General features: G+C 41.6%; 1 protein-coding gene across 1 annotated transcript in view; it reads left to right on the top strand.

The window, feature by feature from the left end:
• NUAK1 (NUAK family kinase 1) overlaps nucleotides 1-18,037 on the top strand; it is a 48,191-nt gene that overhangs the window by 7,016 nt on the left and 23,138 nt on the right. The window contains exon 2 of the mRNA XM_059846233.1: nucleotides 16,820-16,940. Within this exon, the coding sequence (XP_059702216.1) occupies nucleotides 16,820-16,940 (121 nt within the window). The remainder of the gene's footprint in view (nucleotides 1-16,819; nucleotides 16,941-18,037) is intronic.

The following is an 18,037-nucleotide window of genomic DNA, read 5'->3' as shown; positions in this document are numbered from 1 at the left end:
TTGCTAAAATGTACTGCATTTTTAAGTGGCATGTGTTGTAAAAATTATTATTATTTTTTTAGGAACCACAGTGTGGATTTGCCATGTGGAGACAGTTTTTGTATATATTGTAGTTCAGGGTCATACATGTTGAATAAAATGTGTGGAATGTGCAGTTCTTGTGAACAATTGTTTATTCTTTACAGAACTGTAATTGTAGTTAGTCTGTGTTTTGTCTGGTAAATAAGTAACTGGTGAGTCTCAGCTGGAGTGGGGAACTGGGAGGAGGCACATGGTGGCCACAGCAGTGCCAAGGAAGAACGAAAAATGTGTGGGTTGAAAACCAGCTCTGGATATATCAGCCCTGACCACCAGCAGGTGAACATGTGTATAGCCATGATTATCCAAACGTAGAGCCTATGGGACATGTTTTCAAAAGCTGTATACCAGGCATTTGGAAACTGGTTGATGACATTTGGTTTGACATGGCCTAGTTTTAGTCTCTCCCTCCTGTATGCACTAATGTACTCTCTATCTACATGAACTGGGATGCTGATGTCAAAGCACCTCCTCTTGCTTGCAGCTGTGCTCCTCTCCGCAGGACACTGTTCTCCTTACTGAGGTCTTGTATGTTTTCCTCTAAAAAGTGGGACTAAACAATGTATTCTGCCACAGCTCTGAACGATTCTCTGAAGCCAGAGGTGCAGGTTTGCCTCCAGGCTTGGGGTGGGATAGGAGTCACAGCATGGATAGCAAAAGCCATTGGTGGCTCCTTAGTGTGCTGGCCAGAGCCTTATAGCAGCTCCTGACCTGGGTTAGGCTGGAGGCTGCAACCAGTGCCCATCCTTGGGTGTTCTGTGTTGACAGTTTGACACCACCAGTGATGGGCATGTTGGCATGGGAATCTCTGACCTACAAGAGCATGTCCTTCTTGCCTCCTCCATAAGGTAGGATTTGTCCCTAAATTGCCCAGATGTGCACCAGACACTTTATAGAAAAACCTCTTGTCATTAGCACTGATGGGTTGATGTACTTAGGATAGTTGATATGTCAGAGGAAATGTCTCAGATAAAAAGGTCTCCAAGTAAATATGTAAATTATATTTGTCAGTGTTTCCCTCAAATATCTTCCAGCAGATTTGAGTACCATGTGTGTCCATTTAATAAACTGAACTCAAAATAATTTCCACTTTGCTAGATATATGGGGAATAGCTGGGGAGGGCAGGGAGCGAACTACAAAGCAAGGTAAAAACTGCATATGTGTGTTGTTATATTTGATGACCAATTCATTAAAGCCATAAGTGTATCCAGGCTTTCAATAGTGTTCTCCTGCTGTTGCTTCCTGTACTCCCTGGCTACAAAATCAGTCTCTGGCTCTCATTTGTCTTACCCACATGAAAGACTTTGAGCATCTGCAAGTTATGATTTGAGAAGTATCTGCTTTTAAACAGAATATATTTTATTACTGTGTCTTCACAGGCAGCATAGTACATTGTATAAATTAGGGGATCCTAGACCTTTGAACACTCGAAGGCTGGGTGAGGTACTCCGTGTGTATACTGTGTCTGGCCATACCTCTCAAACATCCTGGACCCACACCAAAAATGCCAGATGTTTAGTAGACGCCGAGGCCCTCCTGGAATCTTTGCTGTGTGCTGCAAAGCATGGAGGCAGCAAGACTGTAACCATACCTCGATCATCCATGGTTCTTGTATTTTTATTTGAGCTCCGTAATTTCTCTATTTTCAACTACAGACCATGGGCCAATCCTCAATTCAGTCTGTTGAACTATTGCATGGTGTAAGCTCATTGTGTCCCTCAGCTCTCCAAAGATGGATGGAACATCCTTAGCTCTGATGGTTTATGAGCCATCAGTCCTTAAAGCTGCCATTGGTCCATGATGGGTCTTGCTCAAGTATGGACTTTTCCAGGCTCTATGCTTACCATTGTAGGAGATAATAAAATACTTTAATGGGTGGTTCCTTTCACTTGAAAAAAACCCAGTCACAGAGCAGCTGTGGGACAAGGGGTTAGCATGACTGGCCTGTGTGAAACCATCCTGGCCAGTTGTAGGTGGATGCGAAAATCACAAAATAAATGCAGGTGTTGTTTTTTATAAGTATTAAGAAAACTGCAGCTGAGATTGCTGAGCTTAACATGCTCCTAATGTAACTGTTAATTTCTGGATTCCTCCTCAGCCTTCCCTTCTCACTGTCAGCATTTCCCACTTCACCTCACCACATCTTCAGCATGGTGCCTGAGAGCACTTGCATCTGGGTCCCTCAGACGCCAGCCTGGTGAAGGGGAGGGTCTGCTGCACCTTGTGTGGGGCTGGCTGCCTCTGTGATGAAGCACAGAGGTGTTTGGCAGGCTATGCTTCCCCTGTTGCTGCGCCTTCCTGGGGAACATTGGTGAGCCCAGAGCCCCTTGGCGACTCTAGCACAGCAGCCACATGTGGGATGACTTAAGGCTGGAGCAGTGTCTTTGTTCTGAGGTCTCACAGCTTGAGGGACTTGCAGTTATCTTAATGTCTGGTTGGGCCGTGGAGCTGAGTCAGTGTATTTGGCCTTGAGCGGCACTGCTTCAGAATAAATACACTAGTTAAGGGACATTAGGCTTAAAAAATAATAATTTATTGTTCCTGTGAAAAGATACTAAGTTCAGGGACTAAATTTAGATATTCCTTGGTAGATCAGCAAAATTGGGGTCCTGCTGTTGATGGAGATCTCAAAGCCTTCATATCATGTTTCCTGTACACAATAAGGCATTTGATCTCTGATGGTATTTCTATTCTCTATTAAATGCCTGATGGTGGAAGATATCTCCTTTTATTTGAGGTACAAGTGTTACTTTAAAAACGAGTGTGAATATTTTTTTAATCACAAATAAGGGTTGGGTAGAAATACTTTTTTGAACTGTGTGGATAACTAAGCAAATGAATTTTTTTGTTAAATGGTGCTTTGTTGTTGGCATAAAAACGTTAAGTCCTTTGCACGCAAGTCTGATAGGGGAAGACAGCTAAGCATTTGTTAAATAGCTTCCAAGGCACGTGTTCAGAGCTGTCACTTATTTGCATATTTTTGCCTCTCTGCACAAATCAAACATTATGGCTTCCCCAGCAGAGTGCAGCTCAGGAAGGAGGAGCAAAGGTGCCTGGAGATGCCTGGGGACAGCTGGCACAGTGGATTCTGCAGGGCAGAGGTGAGGACTGTTGTTTTGGTGTGAGGAAATAAAATAGCCTTTGGGAGGAGAAGAGGGGAGAGTGCAACCTTCCCATTTGGTATGTGCTCTAATGCCATGTGACCTGGAACCTGGAAAATTCCTGTAAATACCTGCTGGATGCAATGCAGGCTTAGGTGACTTGTGTAGGAATGTAACTGAGAGATGTTCACATTGGCCTCTTGGGAAGATACCTTTTTAATCAGGACTATACATGTGCAATAGCATCCTTCATGCTACTTCCTTTGTCATGTTTTTATTCTCTTCAGGGCACCAAAATGAGGTGAAACAATTAAATGGTGATCTGTGGGTTTAAGCTCCAATTCTTGTAGGAGCCAGCTGTTACAGCCATGCTTTGGGCTTCCAGGAGAGTGAGTGGTTTCCCTGAGGTTCATCCAGAAAGTCTGTGGTAGAGCCATGGGGAGAGAGCTGAGGTCGACCACAGCTCCAGCACTGTGCTGAGACATTCCTTGTGTGGGTATAGCCATCTCAGGAAAAAGGCTCTTGAAATGAATGTCCTCTTCCATGGCTTCAGTCACACTTTGAAGGGATGGTGCCAATTTTTCAAAAGCCCACCATCTCTTGTGCCTTGGAGACAGCTCATCACTGTTGATCACCACCTGATACAACTCGGTCGCCATTGTGTCAGCACAGACTGGGAGGAATGAGAGCCTTTAGGCTGGACTGTGGAGTGCACTGTGCCGTGCACCCAGGCCAGAGACTAGCCGTCCTTTTCAACCACAAGGTTTTTTTCTGTGTACAGTTTGAGGGTTTTCTACCAGTGTTTCAGTAAAACGAAGTATTCTTCCATTCTGTCTGGCATTTTATTATGTAAATGTGGTCTAAGAGAACCTCTGATTGGCCTCGTTTTGGGTTATGCATTGCTCACAAGGAATTCATCAGAGAGAAGGATTTCATGCTGTACTTCAACCTCCTTCAAGCCTTTCTTGGATGAAAGGAAAACTCTGCAATTGTGAATGTAACTGGTTATCATTATTGGATGTCATTACTCACTCACTCTGAGCATAAACCAAAAAAACTGCATCCCCTGTGATGTATGTGGGTAAAATGCCACTCTCAGTTGCGTTAACACTTGTAAGCTGAAGAGTAGAGTTCGGCCCTTTGTTTCAATTGAAATATTTGTTTAATACAGGCAAGGACTAAACAATACACTTGAAAGCAATTTGTGTTATTGTCTGTAGAGCAGAGCTTGTATTTTATGAACTGGCTGATCATAAAGACAGCATAAATCATGTAAAGCATTCTCATTTGCCTTTTCTTTCTTTCTCTTTTTTTATTTTTGCAGATGGGGCTTGTAGAGTAGAGTTGCAGTCAAATGTCTGCTCCAGGATATTTTAGTTGAACTGTGCGAGTCCATTAAACAAATGTAATGGATTTTTGGAAAGAAGAATGTTTCAAACCAAATGTTTTACATAGAGAACATCTGGTTAGTTCTGGATGTTTGTATGTAGAACACATCAGACAGCAGCCGTAGTGAGTTCATCTGGGAGGTTGCCTGGGATGTAGTTGTAGGATATGACAGTTCAGTTGTTATGGGGAATAATTCCTATGAAGTATTGCCATAAACTGAATGTTTGGCACAAACAGCTGTATCTTTGTTTTACTGCACACCCAAGTTATTCTTCTTATTTGCCCAGCAAAACTCTAGACGCTGTTTAAATAACCCAGTAGAAGCTGGCACCTCAGAGCTGTATTAAAGCATGCCCAAGGAGGGGAAATGAAGCTTACTCTGTGTCCAGGAAAGCACTGTGGATTTCTGCCGTGGGTGAATGCAGTATGTGCAAATCATTTGTGGGGCTGAGTTGGAAATGATCAGTGTTCCACTGGTGTTGTGTGGTGTGGCTTTGAGCAATGTGAATATGCAGAAGTGGTGAAATGCATGTAATTAGCCAGACATTAGATTTTATTAGGGCTACTGGCAGAACTTTAACCTGGGTAAATTAATAAGTCTGCTTTTATTTCACAGCATTGGAAATAATATATTTCTAGGAAATGTAGAACAATATCTTATTTGGGAGTTGGTTCTTAAATTATTTCTGCAGTTTAACTGAGGAATGCGTGGTTCAAGTGAGATTAAAGTTGTAATTTCCAGAGCAGTAATGCAGATTCCCCTTTCAGGATTGTTTAACTAAAAAGTTAAACAAATTGGGTTAGGCAGTCTCTTGGTCCGGTCCCTTGTGGACAGCAGTTCACATTGTGCAGTGCTGCTTTAATAGTCCTGCTTTGTCTGACATGATTTGTGGTATTTGCTGAGATGAGTTTCTGGACCGAGCAGCATGAAAGGGAATTGCTCCTCGCTCGGAGGAAGGGGGTATATCCAAGTGTGTGCGAAGGTCACTTGGCAGGGTGAAGTGGGAAGCCTGGGCTGCTGTTGTTACACTACCTAATAGCTTAGCTTCTGGCAAGGGGATCCCAGAAACATGAGTTTTAACTCTGTCTTGTTCAACTGACTCCAGCCAAAACACATGCCAAAAAAGGTGTTTGTGCATGTTGAAGAAGGAGGTGACAGTCCTGGAGCTCGCAGGGTCTGGGGGAGTTCTTAGGCCAAAGCTTTCCATCCTGAAAAATAATTGTGTTGTGCTTTTTCCCCTCCAAAGTTAAGTCTCTTCATAACTGCTTAAAACAACTGCCTGCAGTTGTGAACTCCTCTTCTATCAGGGAAAGCTGGAATTATGCATTTAAGGCTGCACAATTGCTAGATCACCAGCCACTTAATTGTAGGAAAGTGTAATTCATTCCTCACCCTCTCACATCCATTCCAAGCCCAACTGGCTGCAGGGAGCAAGAATGTTCCCATTCCTGTTTTACTCTCTCTCCTGAGCCATTAGGGTGGCCTTGGTAATTTACTTTCAATGAATAGAAGGGAGCAACAGGAGGTTCCTCTACCTTCAGGGGTGTAAATATTTCTCAGAAATCAGAGATGGATGGGGAAAAAATCTTAGCAAATTCCTCCTGCTGTAGTAATTCCACCTCATTCCATCATAAATTCAAAGATGATCCCTTCCCAGAAGGGACCCTTAAATAGGTAATGTCCAGGCAGAACAATGTAATACTGAAGCAGTGTGTTAACAAAAACAAATTTAATATTGCAAAGCGATCTGTAAGCCCTGGAGCAAAATAATCTGTGTGAGGCTTTGATACATGATTGCCAATCTTTTTGTATTCTGAGAGTATTTTTCCAGATAGGATATGGGTTTATGGTTTGTTAGATTTCCACCAGGAAGTGGTGTTTATATTTTGATCCACTTTAGATCAGTTTAGGAAAGTATACTAGATACAGGTGCTTCTGATAGTTCCGTGTCATTAACTCTTCCAATTGTGCTGTTGGAACACATCTGTGCACCCTCCACCATATAATTTCTGTGTCCCACCATGTTTGCACAATGAATCCTTGTTCATCAATGTAAATAAAAAAGACTAAAGTCTATAAATTCAGCTTTAAAAATCTCTTCACACTTAAAAATTCCAGTCGGCTAATTAGAAGTTTCAGGTGGTCAAACTGTATGGTTTTTGGTTTTAATGAGTGTTGTGGTGCATGAAAGTACAGACGTTTCTTTTTAAAAAGACTCTTCCCAAGTTTTTTCCTTGCATCATTGAAATTCTCTTGGTGAAACAGCACTTCCCTTTTTTCTCTGAAGGACTGAAGGACCGGAGAGCAAAATCAGAAGATCCCCACAATACCAGCTGACTTCACATTTATGGTGGAAGAGGCATTGTAAAGATGTGCAAAGCTCTCAGTGGTTCTGAAGTTTCTCTGAACTCACAGATGCTTCAATGAAAAAAAGAGAATAATCCAAGTTACATTTATTTATTCACAACTTTCTCAAGTAGAATGTACCAGTAAATGAAAATGTGCTGTGAGGTTGCTTCTTGGGAAAAAACTGGTTTTAAGAGTTCAAACAATGTCTAATGTGTTTAATATGAATTACAGCCTTGCACTCATGTAGTACCTTTTGCCTAAATCTATAAAATCACTTTAGAGACTCTGGTAACTGCTGAGGTTACCATTATTTAGCAGCACATTGTAACAGTTTGCAGCAGTTGCTTAGAGGGTGTGAATAACCCCATTTCCAGGAGTCATTTTCAAACTGTAACTAGGGCTTTATACCTGTCTTCTTAACAAAGTCATAAAGAGCTTTTTTTATAACTTTTTTTATAGCCAAGATCTTGATTTTATGTTTCATCCCCAAACTGATGCCTTGAACAGTGTGCACTCCTACTTTGGAGGATTACTTCAGTGTGGTTCACTGGTTATTCACAAAAAAAAAAAACAACATCGAATTAAAGTTCCTCTCTGCTGCCTCAGGTTAGCATTTTGCATTACATCAGCTGCTGTGGTAGCTGTGAGATCAAGCCTCAAAACTACTGTGAAATCTATCTTCCAGGTTTTGGAGAGTGGATCTGTAATACCCATGTAACATTGAGAACAGTGAACTTAGGGCTTGTGAATTCTTTCAGTCCTCTTTATCCTGACTTGCCAGTAATTTAATTAGTGCTAAACAGTCTGCACATAGACTTGCAGAAGTTAAAAGATTGACTGACACAGGATTCTCTTTCAGTGACTTTTCATCTTTTGCTTATGTGCTGGAGCTGTGCTGTGTTTGGAAGTTGATCAATAATGATTGCACAATTCTAACCTCGTTTAAACTATGATATAAACAGACATGATAGAAACGGATGCTACCATGTTTTTTCCTACTTAAAAGTGAAGTCAGCTTTTTTTTCTGTTTTTTTCTCCCTCCTTTTTTCTCCCTTTTTGGTTCCAACAAAATTGTAACCTGGAAGAAAAGCAATTAGACTTTGTGAAATCCCAACTCAGTGTAGCATTTGGCTTTGGTAAATGTGGAAGCCAAAAATAAACATCTGGTTGGCAATTTCACTAGAAGTTAACTGTAAATGCAGTTTTCATCTTTTGAGTGAATGTGGCATTTGGTGCTGGTTAACATCTATTAAGGAGCATGATCATAGTTGAGGCTGTAAAGCTTTTTTTTTCTTTTTTAATTACAGTTATGAACATCCATTGCCTTGGGGAAACCCCCTACCCTGGTTTCTTTCCAGACCTAATTTCTTATGTGCCAAAGCATGAACTTTTCTTGAAAGTTTGAAAGTAGTTGGATGGGATATTTGTAAGTTATTAGACATTGGAAAGGAGATGGTGCTTCCATCAATCTGTGCATGATATGGAGTTACATTTAGAAGTGTATTAGAGAAAATGTAAGCAGTCCCACTCTTTTCTCCAGGAGGGTAAAGTCTGCACATGACAGGGACTCTCCCAGGATGCCAGACCAACCTTGGGCTCCAGTCCTGACAGGACACAGCTGCAAACATCTTTAATTACCTGCTCATGTAAGATCTCTGCTTTTCAACAAATCTTCTGCAACCTCTGCTCCTACCACAGCAAACTTGTTGTACTGTGGGTTAGGGAGGATTGAAGTGAATGCAGATTTGTGGTAGCATGCTATTGGGACAGTGGGGAGGGGTGAGAAGGGGCAACTTGAGGCATCACTAAGGGAAACACATCATTATTGCTAGGGATGGTGGCTATTTGTAGGATCTTTCTTCTAGAACTGAACAGTCGTATGACTTAGGACTTCAGTAATGTGGTGTAAAAATCTTCTGGGAAGGGAGAAGTTTTTTGGTATATTTCTGACATACATTACTTGAGGCAAGAATTTTCAGCATTAAATGAAGAAAGGTCTGCCAGGAAAATTTGTCAGAGAATGCATGGTGTAAATGTGCCAGGCTTTTTAGACATAGCTGAGAGTAGTGGGTACCAGACAATGAAGGGATGCAAATTTTCCAGTTAGGCAGTAGTTACTCAGGAAATGTGCTCACAAATCCTGATAACAATCACCGTATGCAGGGGTGAGGAAAGAAGTGGAGGAACGGTGTTGTATGTTCCTCCTGGCACCCACTTTATATATGAACAGTGTAAATGTGTTCATCTGATACCTTCTACTGTTCATAAAAACTTGATTCCACAAACATCTTCCTCTGTGAATAAGGGGGGAACTAGAGAGAATCCCCTTGCTGAGTGTTCGTGAATAGCTAATTCCTCTTCTTCACTTAGTGAATCATCGTTTATGATATGATAGCAGCAACTATATTGAGCAGAACCAGAAAAGAAAAATTAAACCTGAGGTAATCATACCTTCATTCTCCCAGAGACAGTGGCACATTGTGCCTCAGCTTATGCAAATAGAATTTTTACTTAACATTTATCACACTGACTTGGGACTTCTAGTGCCTTGGCACAAGAGTGAGTTTCTCTACAAGTAGTGACATCAGCTTTGGTTTTAGAAATATAAACTGTCTGGCACATTGTGAAGAGGGGAATGAAACAGGGAGATGCTGATGTCTGCTCTATGCTGTTACCATGCAGAATGAGGCAGCTGTAAAAAATACCTTTATGTCCCACAAGCACATGGTCCTGAGAGATGCATAGAGGCACGTGCATCATTGCCCTTTATGTGTGCAGCTGCTGGCTGGCAACAGCAATAACAATGTTTTGTTCTTGGTAACATCCATGACATGAACAAATGTGATGGAACAAAGTAATGAGCAGAAGCTGAGATTTAAATCAGCAAAGGCTCACTTGGGTGCAGATGGCACCGGTTACTACTTTGAGCAACTCTCCCGATTACTGCATAGTTTGCCAGCGTATCAAACAATAGAGTTGGGTTGCTGATAAATAATTAATAAGGATTTTGTTGAATGCTTGTCTCCCAGGCAGTATCACCATGGAGATGATCTGGCTTTTCGGATGTGAAAACTAACAATCTCTGAAACAATGACATTGTGTCAACCTTACTCTTTCCCTGAAAGGGAGAGGTCTGAGAGATGCTTTAGCAGATTGCACAACACCAGGCACTAATTTTGCTTACGCTCACAGTGGCCTTTTGTCAACTTTTCAGTGACTGCATGAAATGTTTTCTGTGACTGTGCAGAAGCTTGTTCTTAGAATTACACGTCCTGCATGATGCTCTTTAGTACTGCATCTGGCCCAGGGCTGGAATTTCAAGATAACGTTTTTTCAGCAAATGGACACAGCAAAAGTATAATCATGTGGAAGGAGGCTTTCAAAAACAAGTCCTCATAAGCTACCTTTTCAGAACTCTTTGGATGCTTCATTTCCCCATACTTGTCCATGGATCCTTCTTCCCGCCTGGAAGGGGGCCAATTCGACAGTTATTCAGCCCAGAGGCCAATTCGACAGTTATTCAGCCCGCCCCCTGCCTTTCCTTTTTCTCCTTTATGCAACCTCTGGAAGTGCCATTTCAATGCAACTGCATTATCAGCAATTCACCTCCTTATCATTTGATTGCAGCCACCTCAGGGACCACATAATTTTGTAGCTTTGTTTCTTTTCCTCTTGAGTTGGTGATGTCTGCGCCAAGAGCCATAGGCAGAGACTCCCCTGGAAAAAACATTCTATGGTGCCAGACTTTATTCTTTCTTACTTGGCTCTGTTGAGCTGGAGAAAGAACAATGTACCTTTTCTCTCCCCACCCCCGAATATCCTCTGCTCTCCCTCTCTCTTCCTCCCCTGGCTGATCAACCTATTCTTTACATTCACACCCCCATTGGTACTTGGCACATTGCACTTCCCACCTTCAAATCTCAAAGAAAGGAAGCAGAGCTGTGAAACTGGCTGGGCTCACCCACTTCCCATTGCTGGGTGGGGATGGATTCAGTTCACAGCTTTCAGAAAGGAGAGTTTTATGTGTATTTAACCTTCCCCTCCCTCTTCACCCAAAGAAAATGTTTTTTCATAATTTTCTTTAAGCGTCTTTTCTGACATATTGCTCAATGGCAACAAGCTGGTTTCCCTTTCTCAGGGAACTTCGCTCTCTGTCCTGATGGTGGTTTTTTGACTCTCCATAATAGTATTGCTAGAGCCCATTGGAATTTGTTAGAGCATGGGTGGTATGTACAAGTCCTGGAACCAGCTTAAAAGTCACAGTGTCCCTCAGTGGAAAAAAACAGTTCATATCTCACTATGGTCCTAAAAATAGCCTTGGAAGATAATAGAGTGGAAGATTGTTTTCAGTGGGTCTGAATGTACTGCATGCAGAAATTGCTGGGGAAGGGTCAGTGGTTTGTGGCATTTAAGTTGTCAGGCTCAGCTTCAGCACTTACCAACTTAAAAATCTGTGACTCTGCACTGTGGCTAGTTCTACCTTAATTTGTATTCTTGCAACTCAGCTGGAAATGAGGCAAACTTAGGTTCATTAGACTAAAACAAACACATGAACCAACTTCCTCAAATCAAGTGAAACAGATTTTCACTTTGATGAAAACACAGCTTTTTTTTTCTCGGCTGTAAATGATGATGCCAGCAGAGACTCAGCAGACATGGAGATTTGATATGGAAATGGGCACCTACTGCCATGCCCTTTGGCAGATGTTTAGGCTTGGAGATACTTTTTTGTACACAGTGGTCTTGATCAGGATCTGTAAAAATAAATTCTACCCGTTTTGCTCTGCTTAGCAGCCAAGAAGCTTGAAAAGGAAGAAAGACATTTCTCTCACAGGTACGACTGAATGTACAGAAACCTTTGCAACCATCATACTTTTGAAGTATTTATAGTTCAATTCCAGTTATTTGTATGAAACAAAAGCAAAGAAGCATGAAGTGTATTGGAAAATACTTTATAATCTCTCTACACCAGTTCAGGGAGTGAGTATAAATCCTCTTTCCAGCAAATGGAAACCAGTAATTTATTGCAGCCTTGAAGAAAGCAATTTATTTCTCTACACTTCCTGCCCAGCACACTCTGCAAGCTGACCCATGGAGGGACAGGAAGCCAAAAGTTCTGCTGCCTCTTTTCTATCTGCTTCTGGAAGGCAGAGCAGCCGTGAAGCTGGGGCTGTGCTTGCGCAGAGCAGTTTGGAGGGGCCTAGCTGTATCATAGGTTCACACCCCCTGCCTGTACCATAGATTTTGGAGAGGGTATTCTCTTTACCTCCTTCTCAGCAGAGACTGGTACCAGAATGGGTGGTGCAGGTGGAGGCAGTTTCATCCCATCTCTGATGGTCTTTCTCTCCCCCTGACCCATGTGTGGGACCATGCAGCCATCAGAGCTGCAGAATATACTGGGGATGGTTTTGGTGCACACAGCCAGTAATGATCCCCAGAGGGAAACTTCACATGGCCTAGTTTTGAGCTGTGACCTTGGTGCTCGTGCATGTATTTAACTTTGCATGTGTGAGCTGTCCTGCAAAAGTCAATGGCCTGCTCACATGTGTGAAGTTAGGCATGTGCTAAAGTGTTTTGCCAGATTGGATACTGTGTCTATAGGGGCTTTGGGTGAACTTGAACCTGTTTTGTTGGGGTGAGAGGCTTTAGATTTCATGATTAAGAATCTGATATGTTACTCTCTCTGAGTGCAAGGTCTTGGAGTTATCTGAAATTCTCATTAAGACAAGAAGCTAGGAAAAATACAAATTCCTCCACTAGTAATGTTACTAAAAATACTATAATTAAATTGTCTAAGTCTTAAACCCAGTAAAATATATTGAAAAGTGTGGTAGAGGTATAAGTACAGTGTTTTGAGAGTACCAAAGGATCTAACAGCACTTTCTCTGCAGATACTGAGCTCGAATATTTGGAGTAGTTAATGTAGCTGATGTAAAAAGCGTGTGGCTTTTTCTGTTCTCTTGATTCATAGGCTGTGACCCTTAATAAATTTTGATGTTGTTCACAGTGAAGCTGCTTTCAGAGAAAGCAAGAAAGCAGGCTAGAAAGAAAGAAAGAAAGGAGCCTTAAGAATGAACAAACAAGTTCTTTCATAAGGTATTTTTCAATTGACATTATTTCCTATTATGCTGAAGTTATTCAAGTCCATCATGCAGCAGTCCTGTAAGTGGGGTTTAGAAAAATTGAGCCAGTTCTGTCTGGTGTTAAAAGCATAAGCGCTCTTTGAAAATGTATTTTCTGGAATATATTTCTGAAAGAAATAAATTTCATGAGAGAAGTTATATTATTGATATTTTAGAATACCTGGAAGGGAAGCTTGTTTTACAGTCTGATACCATAACATACAGCTAGGGGTCTTATTTTGCTCAGAGATACGAAAACAATGAAACATGTAATAAATACCTGGAAGGTGATTGTGATTTGTAATGTTTCCGTGAAATACTGAATAAAACCCAACTGGGCTGCTTTCTTGTTTGTGTTGTTTTTTTTCACATCAGTAGACTTGAGCCCAAGTATTCTTGCTGACATGGTCTGAGCAGACTGGTGTAGATGAAAGACTTGACTGGCAGAAATCTGTTTCTTAGAAGGGAAGAGCTGGAATGAATGCTGTCCTGCTCCACTAATCCTGCTGTGGGATGCCACCCCTGACAGTGACAGTCTCCTGACACCGGTCACTCACTGTTTGGCCTTTCAGACCAGGTCACCAGTGAGGCTGTGCATGGCTGGTAGCCTTTGAAGTGTGGAACCTATCGACTTGGGGATTGTGCAGGCCACCAGGCAGATGGCATGGGGCGAAAAGTATTTTTTGAGGTGCCTTTGAACTTTTCACTTTCCTGACACCCTTTTTGAGGAGAAAAATAGCAATTGAACATGGGGAAAGGTATCAGAAATCATCCTTTAATAACCAGATGGTTTGTTGAATAAGGCACTTCTGTGGTGTGTTGCACAGTTTGGGAGGAAGAGGCAGGCAGCAATTTCTGAGATGATACTGTCCTTGTTTCCTTACTGTCCTTGTTTCATTTAGGAGTCATGTCACCTTTCTGTTTCGATTTCCTCATCTTCTGAAAGTGGATAAATTGTGCTGTTTCACCACTTGCTTATCAAGGTTTAACTAATTAATGGCTACAGCTTATGTGCTGTGCAAATAGACAGTGATACTACTTTGTTAGCATGTGAGTAAACCTCTCTTGAAAAGCAAGTCCTTGTACTGGTAATGTACAAGGGGCACTGCCTCCCACGCAGCGCTCTTGCTGTGTGTCAGTATTGCAGGGGATGGGCTGACCATGGCCAGGTGGATGCTTAGAGCTGCCCTGGCTCCACTGACACTACTGAAGTAAAGGTATTTCACACCTGCTAATTGTCTTTCCTTGTTTCCAAGTGCCAAGTGAGGGAAGAGAAAGTCTTGAATGTTAAAACCCTAAAGATGTGTTCAGCATGTATTCTTTCCTTATATTTGGGATGAGACATTGCAGCCTGGATGTCACTGACAAAATCCCAAGTACTTTGGCTGGGCTGTTGAATTCTACCCCTGCAACACTGCAACAGGGAAGTGATGCTTTCAGGAGAGTTTAAGTACGATCTTTGAAATGTGGGTAAACTTTTAGGAATAGCCTTTATAAACTAAGGAGCCTTAATTTTCAGCATGGGTTGTGAGATTGTAAACTCTCTGGTCCTATTAAAAAATAAGTTGCCAGGCAACACATCTGTTTGCATTAGAATATTGATCCAAACCTATACTTACAAAGTGCTACCACACTTTTCAATCATGTTTGCATTTTTGTATCTAAAAATATGTTTTCTTATATACAATTATTCTACAGAGGCCAGTGGGTAGATGTGTGAAAGTCCTGTGAAGCACGCAGTCAAGTTATCAGGAGATTGGCATGTCCTCTGGGCTGCTGTTATTACTTTACCAGCTGTGAATGGGGAAGAATTTGCCCCCCGTTGTATATTTGACAATGGAACCCTTCTTAAATTCTTCCTCAGAGCCAAGTACAAGGCTGTCTTTTAATAAAAAATGTGTTTTTACCCGTGTGTATATTTATTTCTTGCAGGAATGCACATACTGCTCCAAGAGCCACCCACATCCTTCTGCATACAGGGTGTATTTGCATTTGCAGTCAGTCCCAGTGCAAACGTGGGAAGGGGAAAAATCCATTGTCATCTTTAGAGTTGGTTGCCTTTTCCATCTCTAGAATTACTTGGAGGCTATCTTGTCACTTATTTAATGAAGATCTGTTGTATTACCTTTTCTAGAAATACGTGCCATGTAAAGAAGACTATAGCTATGTTGTTACTTTTAAAGTCTCTATTCCAAATGCTTCGGTCAAGAGGAAAAAAAATTGGTTTGGGTTTAACATGCAAATCCTTTTGTCCCTTGACTTCTTTTTGTTCTGCTGTCCTAAACGGGAGCACTTGAGCAAGAGCTTAGTTTAAGCACATGAGCAGTCTCTGGGAATTCAAGGGGATGGGGCATGTGCTTAATGCTTTTTTGAACAATGTTGCTTTTCAGAGGTGTAGGAAACCTGATCCTTTAAACTGGCTCCTGTTTATGTACATTTCAATTTTATAAGATTGTAAGTTTTTCTCTTCTTTCTTCAATATCCTCAGTGTTACATCATATAATGAAAACAATACTGGTCATGCCACTTGCAATTACTGAAGTAGGCAGTGAATTTTTTTTTTTCCTAGGGTAATGAGGGAAATAACGTAAATCGTAGATTTAAAAATGTTTTCCCTGGAGAAGTCCACAGTAGTTGGCTGCAAAGAATGACACAAGGTTGGTTTACCCATAAAAGGGTGGTCATCTCAGTGGGTCAGTGATGTTTTTCAAAGACTTACTGTTGATTTTAAGCTAGCTGATAAATTATTCCCTGAACTCTAGCTTAAAAAAACAATGCAGGGTAAATATTGAGTATAATAAAGGCTGTGCTGCTATTCAGTATGCACAATGCCCTCACCTTCCCTCTCCCACCAGCTTCTCTGCGTTGTTGCTTTCTTCATTTCTCATAGGGCATGAGATGACCTCCACGATTATTTATGGGGACGTTCAGATAAGCCCTTTTTTCACAGGCAACACACATACACACACTCACAGACTGTTATAATTTGAATTTATACTGGAAGTTCAGCTATCACTTCCTCTGTTCCCACCCTGCCTTTTGGAAAGACAACCACTCATATGATATGCTTGTAAAAAAGCTTGCTGATTGAGGAAGGATGCAGGAAGGATATGGTTTTGCAGTGACTGCATATGTGTTGTGGAGGACCTGAAGGCTTGGGTTTATATGAGGATGAGTTTAGATGTGAATTTTAAAGATTTATTTATTCTGATTTTTGAATAAGTCATAACTCCTGAACAGTTTGCCTGCTTTAGAACAACATGGACTAATCTAATCTGTGTTAATGGGATCCTTTATGTATTAATATGGATATCAATACATAATCGGCACCCTGGATTCCCTGCTTCTGTTCCATCAGAGATCTCAAAGTTTTTTCAAAGAAATTGTCTCAAAAGTTTCTTTTTGAAATTGTCAGATGCAATCATGTCTTGGCAAATGTGCTTCCCATCAAAATCTCTTGGGGAGTTTTGCCATTTGGATAAGGAGAGTGCTTAGGCTAGCACGGAAATCTTTCTGAAAGATGCTGTGTTCCCCCTCAGTAAAGTCCTAAGACCTGAAGAGCCCAAAACTTCATGTCATCCATTACACTGTAATGGGAGGGTATTTATTATTATACAGTGAGGAAGCTGGAGCATGGAGGTTTGTATTTTAAAGGTTTGTTTTGGTCATTCCACATTCTGCCAACATCTAACATCTGTATTTATTTTTTAACTCTTCTTAGTGGATTAGATGCACCTGTTTAGTTCGAAGAATAATGCTTGATTTCCTGCATTTATAGGTTGCAATAAAATCCATTCGTAAGGACAAAATTAAGGATGAACAAGATATGGTTCACATCAGACGGGAGATTGAGATCATGTCATCCCTCAGCCACCCTCATATCATCACCATATATGAAGGTTAGTGAATGTGATTTTCCTCCCTGACTGCTCTTTTATGTTCTTGGAGACCTGATGTTCATGTTTCTTGAGATCGTGCACCAAACCAACCCTTACTCCTTGTGTAACCCATCCCTTACCAACGCAACTGTCTTCCCTCTGATCTACCAGTGTTTCACAGATGCATAAACCTTTGCTAGGAAGAGCTCCTTCTTGTGTGAGTTCACTGTGTCAGTTGCAGGTGGGAGATGGTTCTCCTTGCTTCTACTGTACAGTTCAGTTTAATTTCACCCTCCTTCATGAACCAGCCCCTGTTTCTGTTCCCAGCCCCTAGAGTAGTCCTTGTTTGCTTCATTTCCCCTGGACAGCACAGGGCAGCTCTTACCTGCTCTAGGACTTTGGTCCTCCCTTACCAGCCAGTTCAAATTGCTACTTCTGTCATTGCGGCTTTTCCTCCTGAATCCCAGCATCCACTTCCTGTTCACCTCTGCACACTTTCCTGTCAGTCTGGTGACTGGCTTATCATTCCTGTTTCCTTATCCTGTCTTCTTCCTCTACCTCCTTTCTTTCTGGGACACAGCTAGGAAGATTTGACAGTTTGTATATGTCCCAGCACTAGCTCAGCAGGTCACACTATGTGCATGCTAAAAGATGCCATTCCAAAAGGCCTGTTGCTTCAGGGAGGGAGGCTGCATGTTGGACGTAGAATGTAGATTCCAGAGGTTCAGAGGGACCTGGGTCAGGCGGTCTTATTCTTGAGGATCACCCTTTTTCCTCTGTGAAGAACAGGAAGCCTGAATGTAGCCCTACACATTTCCATAGCTGTGGGGTAAATGAAGAAGGTGATGAGATGTGTATGGCAGCTCTGCTCTGAGAGTTGATACGACTGATTAAAACAAGGGCTGTCTTGGCATACTGTTACACTATCACATATTGAGTTATTCAAAAGCATGTTCTTGTACTTGAAAAGAGATGAGTATCTGTCTTTTTATTGAATAAACTCATAAAAGGATCTGGGAACAGAGAAGGGATGCTGTGTCAGCATGTGGGTTGCAAATGGAACAAAAGTTACTTCAAATATGGATGGGAACTCAGGAAGAAAAAATATTAAGCATGCT

The sequence above is a fragment of the Haemorhous mexicanus genome, chromosome 5, assembly GCF_027477595.1.
Source record: "Haemorhous mexicanus isolate bHaeMex1 chromosome 5, bHaeMex1.pri, whole genome shotgun sequence".
In the NCBI taxonomy this organism is placed as follows: domain Eukaryota; kingdom Metazoa; phylum Chordata; class Aves; order Passeriformes; family Fringillidae; genus Haemorhous; species Haemorhous mexicanus.
Note: the sequence above shows the minus strand (reverse complement) of the source record. Positions and strands in the feature narration are given on the sequence as shown.